Below are 14,847 nucleotides of genomic sequence, written 5' to 3'. Positions count from 1 at the left end.
GTGACCGCGGTCTCATTGGGCCGTGGCAACGCCAGCCACCGCCCCTCCGCGGGGGGGGGCGTGGCCAGGCGGGAGGAGCGTCCCGCCGCGCAGCGCCGAGCACTGAGCGCGCTCGCCCCCCTGAGACGGGGGGGGTGTGTGTGTGTGTGTGTGTGTATTCTGGGGGTTTTCCTAAACGGGGGGGCTGTACTTAACAGTCACAGAGGGAGGTCACCGCCGTCCCCAGCGCCTCACGGGCCACGGCGCCGTTCCAGCGGCGGGCTGGGATCCCGGGGCCCACAGCCCCCGGTGCTCCCCCCGACAGCACGCATCCGTAGGCGAGCTGATCAGGTCTGTGGCCCCCTAAACTCGCGGTCGGGGTGAAACCCCTTCCCGCTGATAAAAACGTCCCTCGGTCTGGACCTCGCGTGTCTACGCCTTTCCACAGAGAAGGGATTGGTGCAATGGGGTGTAAATGTGCTTTTATTACAATTATTAATTATACAGCAAAAAGTCGCCACTTACATAAGTCAAAAGGCAGTGCTGACTTCTGCCTCCGCCGAGCTGCAACACTGGCTGAAGCACAGCCAAGGCTCCCAGTGGGAAGGAGGGCCGCGGAAGCCCAGCTGCTATCGCCCCACACGCCGCCTCTAGGGACTCGCCAGGAAATCCTGTATAAACCCACCAAAAGAGCAAGGGCAGGGGCAGACTGGTGGGAAAGAGGAGGGAGTTCCTTCCCTGAAAATGAGATAAAGAAAATGCTGAAAGGCGGGACACTGGTTCAGCCTTATCACACAGTGGTCCCATCTTCCCGAATTCCCTCCTGCCTGGGGGAAGGAAAAGACAAAACACTTCCTACAAACTTATTAAAAAGACAAATACATTTGTTATCCTGCGTGTGCTTGTCACCTCTGAAATTAAGAATACCTCTGCTTGGTGACAGCACTAACACTGCTGCCTCTCAGGGCCCCACACTCCCACGAACGCATGTAGAAATGGAACAGCAACAAACTTTAGCCCCTGGAGATTAGTCTCCATTAGAGAAAGGAGAGGGACTCCTCTAGAAGAGAATCCAGAGCAAGAATTTAATGTAAGCAGGTCAAACTCCTTGGCAGTTTAAAGCCTTTACATTATTACTGCTTTTTCGGTGCCATATTTGGAATAGAGAACAATTGTTACTCATTTTACTACACATGGGAGCACTTCCCTTTTTTCTACTCATGGACAACGTTTTCCCCGTTTTGAGGTCACAGAGTACTGGCATTTTGTCTTAACGAGGAAACGTCCCTTCAAAACACTCACTCTGAAGCGCCTTTGTATTCTGGAAGATATAGTACTGACACAAACAACCACAACATGGCATAGTATTTTTCAGAATTCATAGCAACACCTACCAAATACAGCTCCTACTGTTACGTTGAGCCACCCCAGCACAAAAGACCATAAGGCAGACACCACCTTCAGCAACACATCCTCTTTGCTTTTTATGGATTTCACCTACAAACTTAGCATTCCTAGCAAATGAAGCGTATGAATAATTCAGCATGGGTAACGATGGCGTCTTAAGGAGGCAGGATGAGGCCTCACAACCTGAATTCGTTTAGTTAATCAAGACAAACTCAAGTCCGTCTTCCTGGCGACGGAGAGAAGCGTGTCCTCATGCAGCAACATCTGCTCTACTTAATGCAAAACAGCCCTTATTTATTCAGCTCCAAAGCCTGACAAGCTCAGAAGCAGAACAGTCTTTGTTTATTTGTGAGACTCTTGGTTCTTTGTCCATGAAAACTAAGAAACATCACGTTTTTATGGCTTATCCTATCACACAGACATATCAACAGTGTTTACCTGCCCTAAGGGGGATTCAAGTGAAGCAATCCTCATAACTCATCCCTCTCCACAGGGAAAATGCCAATGACTGCGGAACATCCATTCTGCAGCTTAAGTGCTGGAGAATGAAACACTGTCACAACTTACTCTGAAGCACCTGCCTCTATGGAGATTAAGCAGAAAACAATTCCATGCAGGTCTCCAACCTGGACGGGCGGTGGGGATATGGACCTTGCAGCTCAGAAACTACCCAGCTCTGAAGTCTTTGGGTATGTACAGGGGAATGAAACACAAACATCACTTGCACTTGATCACATCCACTTCCCCGCCGCCACAGTAACACCACTGAGAAGCCATTACATAAAGCCAGCTCAGACAAAATGCAGGATTTCTGGCAGCGCTGTTCAACAAAGGCTCAATCTAAAAAGAGATTCTCCCTTTTTATTATTTTAGCTTTAAATAATTTGGCATTAACAAAGGCTTGAAAAGAAGTAGCACCACGTTCTGGATGCCAAGGTCCTGGGATGAGCATGTCTGAAAGATAGCAGGCACTTCTAATTAAAGATACAGTGAAAAGACAATAACCTAAGTTGCAAATAAAACCACTGCTTTTCATTTAAGCGCCAACAGTAAATATATATATACAGAGGTTATGATTCCTACTAGGGAACCCAAAGGTCAAAGCAGAGAGCTGAAGCAGAGAGAAAGGCAAGTGTCATTACATGAAGCTGAACACAAGCAAAACCATTCCATTCCAAGCCTTTCTGCCACAGGATTTGGAGGCTTTACAGATATAATCTTTTCAAAAAGATACTGTTCCAATCCAGAAGCAAAAAGTAAATGACATGCAGCTAACACCTTCTCCTGTATTTTCACGTGTGCCACATAACTTAGTCTTTTTGTCCCTCCCTGCAGCATTGCAAGCATCTCTATTTTACTGAAATCCTTTTCAAAAAAAAAAAAAAGAAGACAGAACAAACCAACACATCCCCTTTATTCATTTAAAAAACACGGAAGAAAAGTAATAGGGAAAGTTTTAGCAATATAAAAGGGATCCTGCTTAAAAATCTATAGAACTTGTCTAGCAACATAAACTGATTTCTTTGGGTTAAAGATGACCCCATACAAAACCCCAAATTCAGAACACTCACAGTGCAGGAGAGTCTGGCTACAGACCACTTTTATACTTTAGGTTAAACTCTTCCCTTAGATTCATGTATCCCACTGCTACCAGCTTCGACATAAGTAGAATACGTAGCCCTCACAGTAATATTTTCCTTAAATGGTAATGGATATGTTTTAGCTTTCGGACAGAAAAACACTCTGGGCCATGTTAGAAAGAAGTCTAGGGTCACAGAGACTTAATGGCTGACTCGTTAGAGCAAACTTAGAGCAGACTGCACAGCAGTTATACAAGCAATTAAGAAAAAAATCTCTTATTTGGCATTTCTCTATCAATATCTCTTGAGCCTGTGACGTGAAGGTCATTCACCGTTAAGCAGATATAACATACGCCAATGGGTTCTGCTTGGCTGTGATGAAAGACTTTCATGCTCCTGAATATAAAGCAATGAACAGTGTTTCCAGCTGTCCCTGAAAGGCCTCATCCTCTTCCCATCACAAAACTTGGCTCTTCAGCATCATCTTCCTTCTCTTCCTCCTCCTTGCTATCATCTTCTTCATCATCCTCGCTGCTGACTTGCTCTTGAGATTGATCAGGTTCTAAAAACACAAACAGTATGAACTGAGAACATATTCCCATGTGTCTCCCTTGTTAAGTATTTCACAACAAAATAGTCTCAGGTTCTAAGCAAACGTGTATTAGGTCACTCTAATTAGTACAGATGGGTAACATATTCCCCTGAGTCTTCCTTGTTAAATACCTCACAACAGAGTAGTCCCAGATACTAAGGAAACATGTATCAGGTTATATTAATTCTACCAAGCAATGTAGAGCTCTGAATATCAAATTCTCCCTTGGAGAAATACCCCCTTACCTTCAATGTTGCCACTGTGCCAACTCCATCATTAAACAACTTCACCTCCTATGGAACATTATTTCAAACAGAAGTAGTCGAATGCTGAAGCGCTAAATTATCTCATTCCCAATCCCACCTCTGCTGTCGGCATGAACTTCCAAGTATCCCAGAGTACTGTTAAAGAATGCAGGCACTGGGAAGCCACAGTATATTTCTACGCCTATCCAAGCTTACAGAAATACCACAAGGTGCCATGACCTTTCACAGACTGTTTGGTATACTATACTGCAAGTACAGGAACTCATTAAGATATGTGTAATATTAACGAGGGTCACAGAAAACTCATGAAGCCTGCTGAAGACCAGAAAACACCTACTAGAAGTTAAATAACAGATAATGAAAATTAGGCATGGCATAAGGTGGGACCTGAATCTAACAGCCATTCTTCTGCTCCCAGCAGCCCTTGTACCTTCACCGTTTCTCAGGCCAAGTCACACTCAGCTCGTGCTCTGACCAGTTACACACAGAATTTAGGATTACTGGTCTGATGCCACCGCGTGGTGAAATTCTGTACTTTCTTTTTTTGTTAAGGGTCTGTACAAAACTGCAACTGTAACAGCTGACCTTATTTAGCACCAACTTTTGTTCTTAATGTTTTTACTACACCAAAGGTGAAAAATGGCAACTCAGAGGTTTTATTTATTCATTCAAAAAGGAAGATAAATGCTTGCCTGCCACATCCAACAAATACACTTCAATTAATTTGGAAAAACTCTGATATCTCAACCCAGGGCACACAAAACTAGAAAAATAAAAGCCTATTCTTAGTGTTTGATTGTAAAGATGGCTATCAGGGGCTTCTATTGCCACTGATTTTTTTTTTTTTTTAATTGTTATTATTCCTTCAAATAGAGAACCACAAACTGTGAAGAGCTAAGAACTGTTCTAAAGGCAGGGGAGTTTGAATTCTGGCTTCCAGAAGATGACTGACTTGTCCCAAACAAACCCACTCCAGCCCAACAACTGGCACATGGCAGTCCCATACCACAGTGCCTGTCCTTGATCCAGCTCCCCTCTCTCCCAGCTGCTCCCTAAAGGGATAGGTATTCTCTTTTATTCACTCAAAGTGAACAAAAGTACGTCAACTCATACTTACATTCTCCTTACGGTCACATTTCATGAATTAGTAGTTTAAAAAAAAAACCAAACACCAAACCAAATGACCAAAAAAATCCACTCTGCTCCATTCATTTGCTGTTACAAGTAAAATTAACCTAACAATTAATCTGTCTTCCCGTGTTTATAAGGGAGGCTGGCAATGGTTCAGCTGAAACAGATCCAATTCTGAGAAGCAAAGCCGAAATAAGGTAGAAGTGTCAGACAAGCCACTGTTCTAGCAGAGTTATCAGAAACTGTTTTAACTTTAAGACTAAGAATTACTGCAGAATTAGTGTGCTAATCCACGAAGGACAACTATTTGAAAGAGTAAGCTAAAACATACTCACTGAAAGGAAGCAACAAGCATTCAACAGTTTGAGCAGTTACATTGACATTGCTGAACATTAATTTTCAAGACTGCAGAACAGAGGCAGTCAGATTTTTCACATTTATTTCTATGAAAAATAAAATAGTCACGTGGAACAGATGGCACCAAGGTGTGGCTCAATTTCTTACACACAAAATCGTAACTCAGTTTCTTGCTGTCCAAGCTGTGCATTTTTTTCACCTGTTTTCCTATACACATTCAAAATATACTTAAAAAAAGAACAGCCTTTAACAATACTGCCTTTTTTAGCAGAAGATGTTCCAAATCTTCAGTTTGTCAGAATAGCTGAAGCAAAACATCCACAATCAACAAACTCAGATTCCAATGTTTGCTGTCCAAAATTCCCCCTAATAAAGGGAAAATATTCATAAACAGCCAAGTTACTTGTAAGATTAAATCTCAGCGTAGGTGTCTTTCAAAGAGGACTTCTGAAACATTAGCTAAAATAACAAGCTTAAGGCTCAGTCTTCCCATCCATATATTGGGAATGCTTGGGGCGGGGGGTGGAACAAACCCCTGTAGGCTCTAATTAGGAAACAGAACTAGGTCTTGAGAAAAGAAAATTAAATTTCACTAACCTTTTTCCTGCTTCTTTTGTTCAAGTTTATTTTTCTTAGCTTGCAGTTTCTTCTCTTTTAACTTCTGGCTACAGAGAAAAGAAAAAAGATTCTTTTGCAAATCCAACACTGTAAAGCTTCTGCACATTCAGACACTAATAAAGGACATATTATAGACATCTTGGAAACGCAGACTTCAGAAGAGAAGTTCAATTTAAATTTGGCCTCAATGAAAATTCAGTGAGAGTGAACTTAGACACAGGATCAACAGAAACTTTTCTACATTGTTTTTAGTCTAATGGTATTTTTGTTTTTAAAAGTCTTCCATGGCACCACTGCAACCAAAACTCTATGATATGCAAAAATCCCCAAGAGCATAGAAGGAACAAAAATGATACTGGGCCCACATTTTAGCTACCTAGCCTAAGAAACAAAAAAAGAAAATGGTGTCAAAAATCAGACTGCTTGAACTGAACACTGGGGGGAAAAAAAGAAAGCCATCACCAGTAATATATACTTTAATTGAAAAAAATATAATGCGGTATGCTTTGACCTTCATCTTTGGCTGTACTTTATCAATATGTTGGGCCCTAGGCTTAACGTTAAGAGTAAGAGGGAATTTCAGTTCGTACAACCCAGTTCTGTTTGCCAAGCAAAGGTAACCAGGCAATGTAACGGCAAACACAAGGCAAAGCAACCTGGGATTCCTGTTCCTCTCTCAAAACCACAGAAAAATTCTCTTGAAACAGTGGGCCAGGTGCCGTACCTGTTAGGTCAGGACAGAAGAGAAAGGGCGGTGAGGGAAGTTAGAGGAGCAAAGCTGCTTGGTACTTACACCATTAGGCTGTAAGAGGGGGACAAGGAGGTGTTAGTGTTTAGGCAGCATTTGCTGTTTGAACAGTTGTTCTCCATCTCAGCCAGGGAAAAGGCAGCAGGCCAGATCTGACTTTCTGGCCATCTGTTGGACCACACTAATTTAAAGTCAGATGGCAACAGCGTTTGTGTTGTGCACTTTTGTGTTAATATACCAATGAGTCACTTTACACAGGCCTTTTAGCAGCAACTCTCAGCTACAGGATGTAAACCCCTCATTCTCTAAGAAGCAAGAGAGGCTGCTCAGGGTCAGACCCTCTGAAAGAGCTGAGCCATGATACCCTGCTACTTCTGAAAGGTATGGTGGACACAGACTGTGGAATTTCAATTCTGGTATCACTGCATTACAGCGCTCAGACTATTTCGTGACAGCATCCATCTTGTAACTGTTTCACTTTGGCTAAAACTTACAAGAAGGATGGATTTAATATTTTCTTCTTTTTTCGATCTAACTTAACTAGACTTGACCTGAGAGACACTTCAATGAGGTAGGTAGAAGTGGTTACTGATTTTAACAATACTGCACACTTCGGTGGCCTTTTCAGTACTCACAGACTGAACTGCACTTATCACTGTGTATGGAGGACAGCATCAGCCCCACCAGACTCTGCTAGTCAGAATCCATACGTGTAGCCATTAAGCAGCACCCATCTTTGCATTTAAGCTGCTTCTTGTCAGCTGTTTCAGATATTTAAGACAGATGTATATACAAACCTTTCCTGACATTGTTATAACAAATATGCAGTAAGGCATGTTGCGGTCAATACCACAGTGTAAGCAAAAGCCATCCTCTTAGCAATGGCACATAAAATAAACCATGCCAGCAAAGCCTATCAAGTTTACAGCTACCTCTAGAAACCAAACAACAACATTAACAAAATTAATTTCCACATCCAGACTTCTCAGCTGATAGATGGAGACACAGAAGGATGGCATTTATCCAAAGCATGCAGCTGCAGATGAGGCATGGGGCATGAGGGTTTCCATGTCAAGCCTCCTGGGAACAACCTGCCCTTACCGCTTCCTTCTGCGTTTTGCTGTTTGTTCTTCTGCAATCATCTTATTCCTCTCCAGTTTCTTCTGGAATTCCTCATCTAGTCTTTGCTGTAATTGATCACATGTCATACTTTGGTCACAATCTAAATTAAAATACTTCTTTTAAAAGTCATGTCCTTTTAGGGAGAAGTCTTTTAGCAAAATACAGAAGGGAGCTGTGCCAGATTTTGTCTGGCTGCTTCTTTATACAAAAAGTCATATTCCTAGGGATGACTTCTGTACAAACAGCATTTTTAACCTGCAGCCTGAGCCGAGCATTGAAGCCCTCAGAGGGAGGAATCCTCACCAAAACAGATGAGGGAGGTCAGGCTTCCATCCTAAAGAACGTTTCAGTAAAACCAAGAGAATAATTTGAGACACAGACATTAACGTATGGATCAAAGGACTCATCTTGGCTGAGAGAGTATAACAATAATGCTCTCTGAAAAAGGTGCTATTCTACTCAACCAAGACTTAAAAGAAAGAGATCCGAATTCTGTGCACAGAAACTTGCTTTGTCTCTGTCTGTGCAAGACAGTGATATCTGGGATTTCTACTTTTTAAAGCATTTTCAAACCAACCTGAGAACACACACATTCATGTGTGGTCTTACTGTGTGCTAGGACCCCCAGTGAACAGAGAAGATGGAGCATGTCTGACACAAAGCACCAAATGTTTCAATACTGACAAAGACACCACGTATCACATACTCCCACAGTTTTCCTCTGATAAGGGGTGGTTTGGAACTGAATTATTTGTACATGACTTTAAAAGAAAAAAAAGAGTTGCAATGAACACCAAATAATTGGGAGGGGAAGGGGGGGAAGGAAGGAAATTTTATTATAAAGAGTCCTGCTGACCTTCTCAGCCATGGCATCCATGAAATCTTGCCTCTGGTACTCCCGCCGACGAAGATGCCGGTACACATGAAACTCCCCACTCCCAGCTCCAGCACTGGAACCTACAATAAAGAAGAGTTAGTCTACTAGAAAATAATGTATACTAGATGCTCACAAATGACTACAGCTAGATGCTGAGAGACAGGACATATGAAAGGGCACTGTGAAGATGAAAATCTACTAACAACACACAGAGTGTGTCACCATTTTATATAAGCCCAAATCACTCACAATCAAAAGCCAAAGTGAGCTGCAAAACCGTACACTTACAGGTCACTGCAGGTTCTACTGGTCCATTACTCCCCTAGAGAGAATTCGGTCTTAGCTGGACACAGAGGCAGTGAAAGAACTAGAGATCAATTGCACACCCCATTCTCTTTTATTCCGAGGTGAGCTAAAACATCCTACCGAGGCTGCTTCTGACTCATTTTCAGCATCTCATACAAAAAAATAGAGGCCAAGTGAAAGGTGATAGACCCCCCACCATATTATACTTTCCCATGCCAGACATATCACTGGCAGTTTTCGACCATTTCTTCATAAATGAAATCTCTATAGCGCTCTCTGCCTGACATCAGTCTGCATGTTGACATCTCACAGGAGCTTTCATCATCACACTCCATTCTCTTCCTCTGTCTCCTGAGCCATTTCTCAATACAAAGCACACAAATACATGCCTTGAAGAAGACGCTTGGTAATTAAAACATGGCACCTGGCACTGCAAAAGGGTTGCTCTTGATACCAACAGAATCCCAGCATGTCAGATGCTCCCAGAAAAACAAGACAGTTCAACTCAAGCACACAGCAAAGCTATTTGAAAAAGCCGTGAGGGAATTACAGTAAGCAGAAAAGTTTATTCAGAAGTGTATAAAAGCTTTAGTCCAAGATCAATTATTCTGAACTAAGAACAAGTCAGCCTCTAGAAAGGATCATTAATAAGGATGAAGGTCCCCAAGAAAGACAGAACTTCTACATGTACATGAAATTTATACCACAACTAGTACATTTAATCCACGAAGGTAAAGTGTAAGCAGAATACTTGGGTCGGGTTCCTCACACAGCTGCTAGATCCCTACCCGCTGCACATGTCTGCTTCTTACTGCCCGGGATTCAGACTCAAAGCAGCCAAAAGAGGGACTTCATAAGTCTCCAGAGCACTCTCAGATCCTTGGAAAGGACAGATTTACTTATCGTCATTTACTTGTCACCACCAGAGCAGCAGTTTATTTTATTGCATGCAGTCCATGTACTGGAGTGCCACAAGCATTGCTCACTTTGCATTCTGACAACAAGCAGAAAACTGGAACCCAAGAACCAAATAGAACTGGAACCCAAGAACCAAGTAAAAATTGAAAAAGCAACTCTCGAATCACATTTCATACCTCTTTTCTCCAACAAAATGAGCAACAACAGAAAACCATCTCTGGCCTTTTCTGTTAAACACTTTTCTAAGTTTAATGTAGCTGACCCTATAGTTATCTGAAGAATAGTATTTTTACCCATCACATCTCTGACGAACTCCGGGGGAGGTCGTGGTGCCCATTCATTCAGTTTTTCAGGAATTGGTACAGTCTTTTCCTGCAAGAACAAACCAACCAGTCACCAGTATCTTCTAGGAGAGAAGTCTGCAATTTTAACACATTGTTGAAAGGTGGTGTATGTCTGACAACAGCCTCTTCCATCAGCTGAGAGATCTCAGAAAGACAACAGCTGTAGTAATTTCTTCATGAATAGGGATCAGCAGCAGGCATAAAATGAGAATCAGAAGGTATCCTCTTTCTCCCTCACATTCAGGCCTGCAGGCCAACAAACCCCAGGAGGATTAAGAGTGTCTGTGCTTCTTTTCAGTATGGAAACCAGAAGGAAGCAAGTCAACACCTCCGAAAACTTGCAGAAACTGAGTATACTCCCACTACCAATTGTCTGGGAAGTGATGAAAGGCATTTGTGCGCTTTCCATGCCAGATCTACAGAGGACAGGGAAGGGAGAACACACCGTGCAAGGTCAGAGGAAGAATACAGTGCAGGGATGTCTCAGCCTCCTCCAGCACGCAGAGAGGGAGGGTGAGAGTCTCCGCCTGGCAAACACTTCCTTCTCAGGACAATGACAAAAACTCCCAGTTAGAGGAACCAGGGTCACGCTCCCCCCCATTAAAAGCAGCAGGCAGACAAAAGACCAGCAGGCAGAGCACTGGGGGGCCAGCCCTCCCCTTGGGTCCCCAGAAAAAGGCCTCCCCCCTCCCAGCACCCCAGGAAAGCCAGGGCCCTCTCCCCTCACGGCACCCCGGGGTGTGAGGGGGGGTCGGCCTCTCTCCCCTCACAGACCCAGGGCGGGGAAGGTGGCGTCGGCCCCTTTTCCTTCGCGGACACGAGGAGGAAGAAGAGAGGACTCGGTCTCTCTCTCCTTACAGAACCGCAGAGGAGGATCGCTCCCTCTCCCCTCACAGCCCCCGGGGGTGCTGGTAGGAGGTTCGGTCCCTCTCCCCGCAAGGACCCGGGGAGGAGAAAGAGGGATATCGATCCGTCTGCCTTCATGGAACCGGGGCGGGAGGAGGCGGGGGTCGCTCCGTCTCCCCTCATGCCGCCGGGGCGGGGGTCGCTCCGTGTCCCCTCACAAAACCGGGGCGGGAAGAGGCGGGGCTCAATCTCCGCTGACGGACCCCGGCGGGGTGTGTGTGTGTGGGGGGGTCTCGGTCGCCCTCTCCCCTCGCGGGTGCCCTCACCGGGTTCCTCATGAGGCGCTCGAGGCGGAGGCGCTGCTCCTCGGCGGCGCTGCGCGGGATGACGAGCGGCTGCGGCTCCTTGCGGGGCCGGGGCGGCCGCGGGGCCGAGGGCGCCGCCATGACGGGCAGGGCTGCGAGCCGCCGTCGACGTCACGCCGCGCGACGCGCCGGGGCACGGCGGCCGCCTGTCATGGCGGCGGGGCCGGGCCGGGCGGGAAGGAGGGAGGGAGAGCCCCGAGGGGGAGATGGGGGCCCTCAGGCCAAAGCGGGCAGCGGCGCGGCCGTGCCGGGGCGGGGGGGGCTGAAGGCGGCCCCCGCCTCTCAGCTCCCGGCTTGCCGCCGAGGCCTGCGGAGCTCCGGGCACCTTCCCCGGGGCTGGCGGCGGGCGCAGGCTTGCACCCTGCGGGAGCCGCTGGCAAGGCTCAGCCCTTGGCAGCAGAGCCCCGAGGAGGGTGCAAATTCAGTGGCACCCCCTTCCCCTCCCGCGTCCCCGTGGCGGTGTGAGCGATGCGGGAGTCCCCGGCCGGCTGCCGGCGCCATCTCTTCGTGTCACTTTGGTGATTAAACTTCGATGAACGGCAGCGCAATGCCCGACAGCGGAGGGGCAGGCGGGGAGCAGGGCGACACACGCTGCCCCGTCTCTGCGTTCATATTTCCCTCCTGGGCTTTGCAGGAACCGTGTCTGGACCAGCTGAGGGTCTGTACGCCCCAACCCACGCGTGTCTGACGGGGACGGAGGAAGCCGTGAGCGGGGAAGAGGAGCTGGCCGTGCTACAGGCTCCCTCCGCAAGCCAGTTTTCTTGTCGAGCTGCTGTGGCCCTACAGAAATGGCATGGCATGTGCTTGGGCTGTGTGTGCGTCAGAGAATTAGCTAGTAAAGGTCAGCAGCGATGGAAGAGGGGAATAAGCCTTTGTGTAGTTTATGGAGATAAGCTGGAGCAATGGAGTTGGGGTGTGGGTTTCAGACGGCTTCGTGCTGTGCATGTGGAGTGGGTGACAGAAAGGGGAACAGAGAGGTTGGGAATGGCTCCTGAGATTTATGGGTCATTTGTATGACCGGAATTTATTAAGTCCCCATGCTCTTCCCCCTTCCATGAAGAAAATCTGAGCTGATCCTCAGGTTCAGCCCTATGTTTACAAAAGACTTTTCAACCTCTACTGAGGTTGCTATGGAAATCACACTAGTTTATGCCTCCTCGTGTTTGTCTTACCAACCTGATTTGTAAAAGAATGGTGTGAATTTAGCGTTGGCTGAGTTCCCAGCTGGCCGCGCTGGCCCTGGAAGGCATCCTTGCAGTCGCAGCCCTGGCTGGAGCAACACAAACAGCTTTCCCCATGCCGTCTGCCAGCTCATGAGCTCCTGTGCCCATGGATCCCCCCAGCCCTGGGTCCTCTTCAGCCCACTGGGACAGAAAACAGATGGTGCCAGCTTGCACTCAGCCCCTACCAGTGAGACACCAGCTCCATTTGCAGCGACCAGGGCAGGTACATGCCCCTGGCCCCTCTCAATCACTGCAGAACAGGTTTTAGAAGCAGAATTGCTGCAAACCGACTGAGTTTCCTCTCCCCGCTGCTCTGCTGAGTCCTGAGCACAACACAAACCAGTCTGGCTCACTAGCCTGTAAGGTGCCACCCCGTTTCTTCCTCCTTGCTGTCGTGGCCACCTCTCCAAAGCACAGCTTCCAAAAGTGGGGGTGTGAGTGATGAGCTGTCAGGTCTCAACCCTCTCGTGCCAGTCCCTGTGGGGAGAAGGCAGAATGGCAGCCGTGCCTGCAGACATTGTGACAGCCCAAGGGCTGCGGGGAGCAGCTGGGCAGCTCGATTCTCTTGCCTGAAGCGTGGCTTCTGCCAGTGACAACTCACAGCCCTGGGAAACGACAGGCAGTTGCCTGTCATCCAACGGAGCCCACGCAAAGAGCGTGGGGAAAGAGACCTGGGAGCATCTCACTCTCAAACTACATGCCTAGGGAATTGGTGCAGACTCTTGATGTACATTATGCACATATTACTTTTAAAATATATCTATCTGGGGAGGGGGGACAAGATTATTACTTGGGTCATACAAAAATAGGAAGTATTACATCATGCCATTTAAAAATACTAAGCCCACAAAATCTCTGGGATCTGGGCAGAACTGGGCCTGCTGGTGACGGGATTTGCATTAGAACAGGGGAGTGTTTTCACAGTTGGGTGCAAATCGAACAAAAATCAGCTCCCTGATCCATATCAAAACAACTCATTTGTGTTTCAGAGCAAAGGCATTCTGAGGAGTTTTCCTGCCAGAGGGATCCTTCTGGAAGCGCTGTAAGCCTTTGCTGAGACAGACCCTGCGTGTCAGGCGGGCAGGAGCAGCCGTGGACAGCTCAAACACCCCTGCGAAACGTGGGAGGCTGTGCTGCTGAAATCCCTTCACGTTTTTGCCCTCTTCATAATAGCTGCCAGGGTACAGCTCAGTGCCAGCATCCCCACAGACCAGTACTGCCCCGTGCCCGGGCAGGGGGTATCACTGGCGCACAATCCAGCCCAGCCCACACCCTCAGGCTGTTTCCCCTTGGTTCACTACTCAGTCTTTGGGTTTGATGCACAGGGCTGTTGCCTGGAAAGGAAGGGATGTTTCCCAGCAAGACTAGTGCTGCAATTAGTCGTTTTGCTGATACGCTGAGGTATGGAGGGCTGACTCTGAGGCAGGAGGAGCAGCTGTACCGCGGGCACAGCCCATAGCCCTGCGGGCAGCGAAGGAGCCTGTCCAGAGGGGCTGTCACCCCCCCAGCTGCCCAGCTCCTGATGGATGAGCTCTCCAGCACCGGTGAACAGGCTCTGGAAACTTCTGGGGAGGGGACGTTGTTGTGAATGGATCGTGGTGACACAACCGTGGCCTGATTACAGAGCTGAGCAGCTCCCTCCCCCCCCGCCCCCCCCAAAGCCATGTGTTAGCTGTGTCTGGAAGCCGTGTCTGTCACGCTGCTTAGCTGTGACAGTACAGTCTGGGACAATGTACCAGTTTTCCCGGGGGATCCTCAGCAGAAGAGAGCACGCTAGAAAGACATACAATGGCAGAGTGTGAGGCACTGCCTCCCAGGAGACGACGGCACAGCAGGAGGGAATGACACGCTCCAGGGAACTGGCTGCTAGGAGATGCTAGTGCATGCCTCTGGCAAGGGAGGTCCATCTTCATGCCCCAGGGCTGATAATTCACTATTGTCTGTGCTGCTTCAGGGATGGAGACATTCCGACTTGCACCAGTGACAAACCAGACAAAGAAAATAACAGACTGGGAGGAGAGGAAACCCTGCACTGTGCAGCCTGGACCCATCCTCCATCTCCCTCTGCTCCCCAGTGAGAAAAATACCCCTCTCCTCCATCCTCAGTGTGCTCCATTGGGCAGAGGCAGGCTGAGCCCAGCCCCAACTGCCTCCAGATAGCAACAAGG

General features: G+C 47.4%; 1 protein-coding gene across 1 annotated transcript; it reads right to left on the bottom strand.

Moving 5' to 3' along the window:
- Positions 1-2,227: 2,227 nt before the first annotated feature.
- PRKRIP1 (PRKR interacting protein 1) lies at positions 2,228-11,574 on the bottom strand. Its single transcript, XM_033004035.2, has 6 exons — positions 11,418-11,574; positions 10,195-10,273; positions 8,657-8,757; positions 7,780-7,865; positions 5,910-5,977; positions 2,228-3,528 (listed from the first exon to the last, which is right to left on the bottom strand). The coding sequence occupies exons 1-6, from the start codon at positions 11,535-11,537 to the stop codon at positions 3,410-3,412; spliced, it is 573 nt and encodes a 190-aa protein (XP_032859926.2). The 5' UTR covers positions 11,538-11,574; the 3' UTR covers positions 2,228-3,409.
- Positions 11,575-14,847: the final 3,273 nt, after the last annotated feature.

The sequence above is a fragment of the Tyto alba genome, unplaced genomic scaffold (assembly GCF_018691265.1).
Source record: "Tyto alba isolate M040663 unplaced genomic scaffold, T.alba_DEE_v4.0 Super-Scaffold_19, whole genome shotgun sequence".
NCBI classification, from domain to species: domain Eukaryota; kingdom Metazoa; phylum Chordata; class Aves; order Strigiformes; family Tytonidae; genus Tyto; species Tyto alba.
The sequence above is the reverse complement of the archived record's forward strand: the minus strand, read 5'-3'. Positions and strand labels throughout refer to the sequence as shown.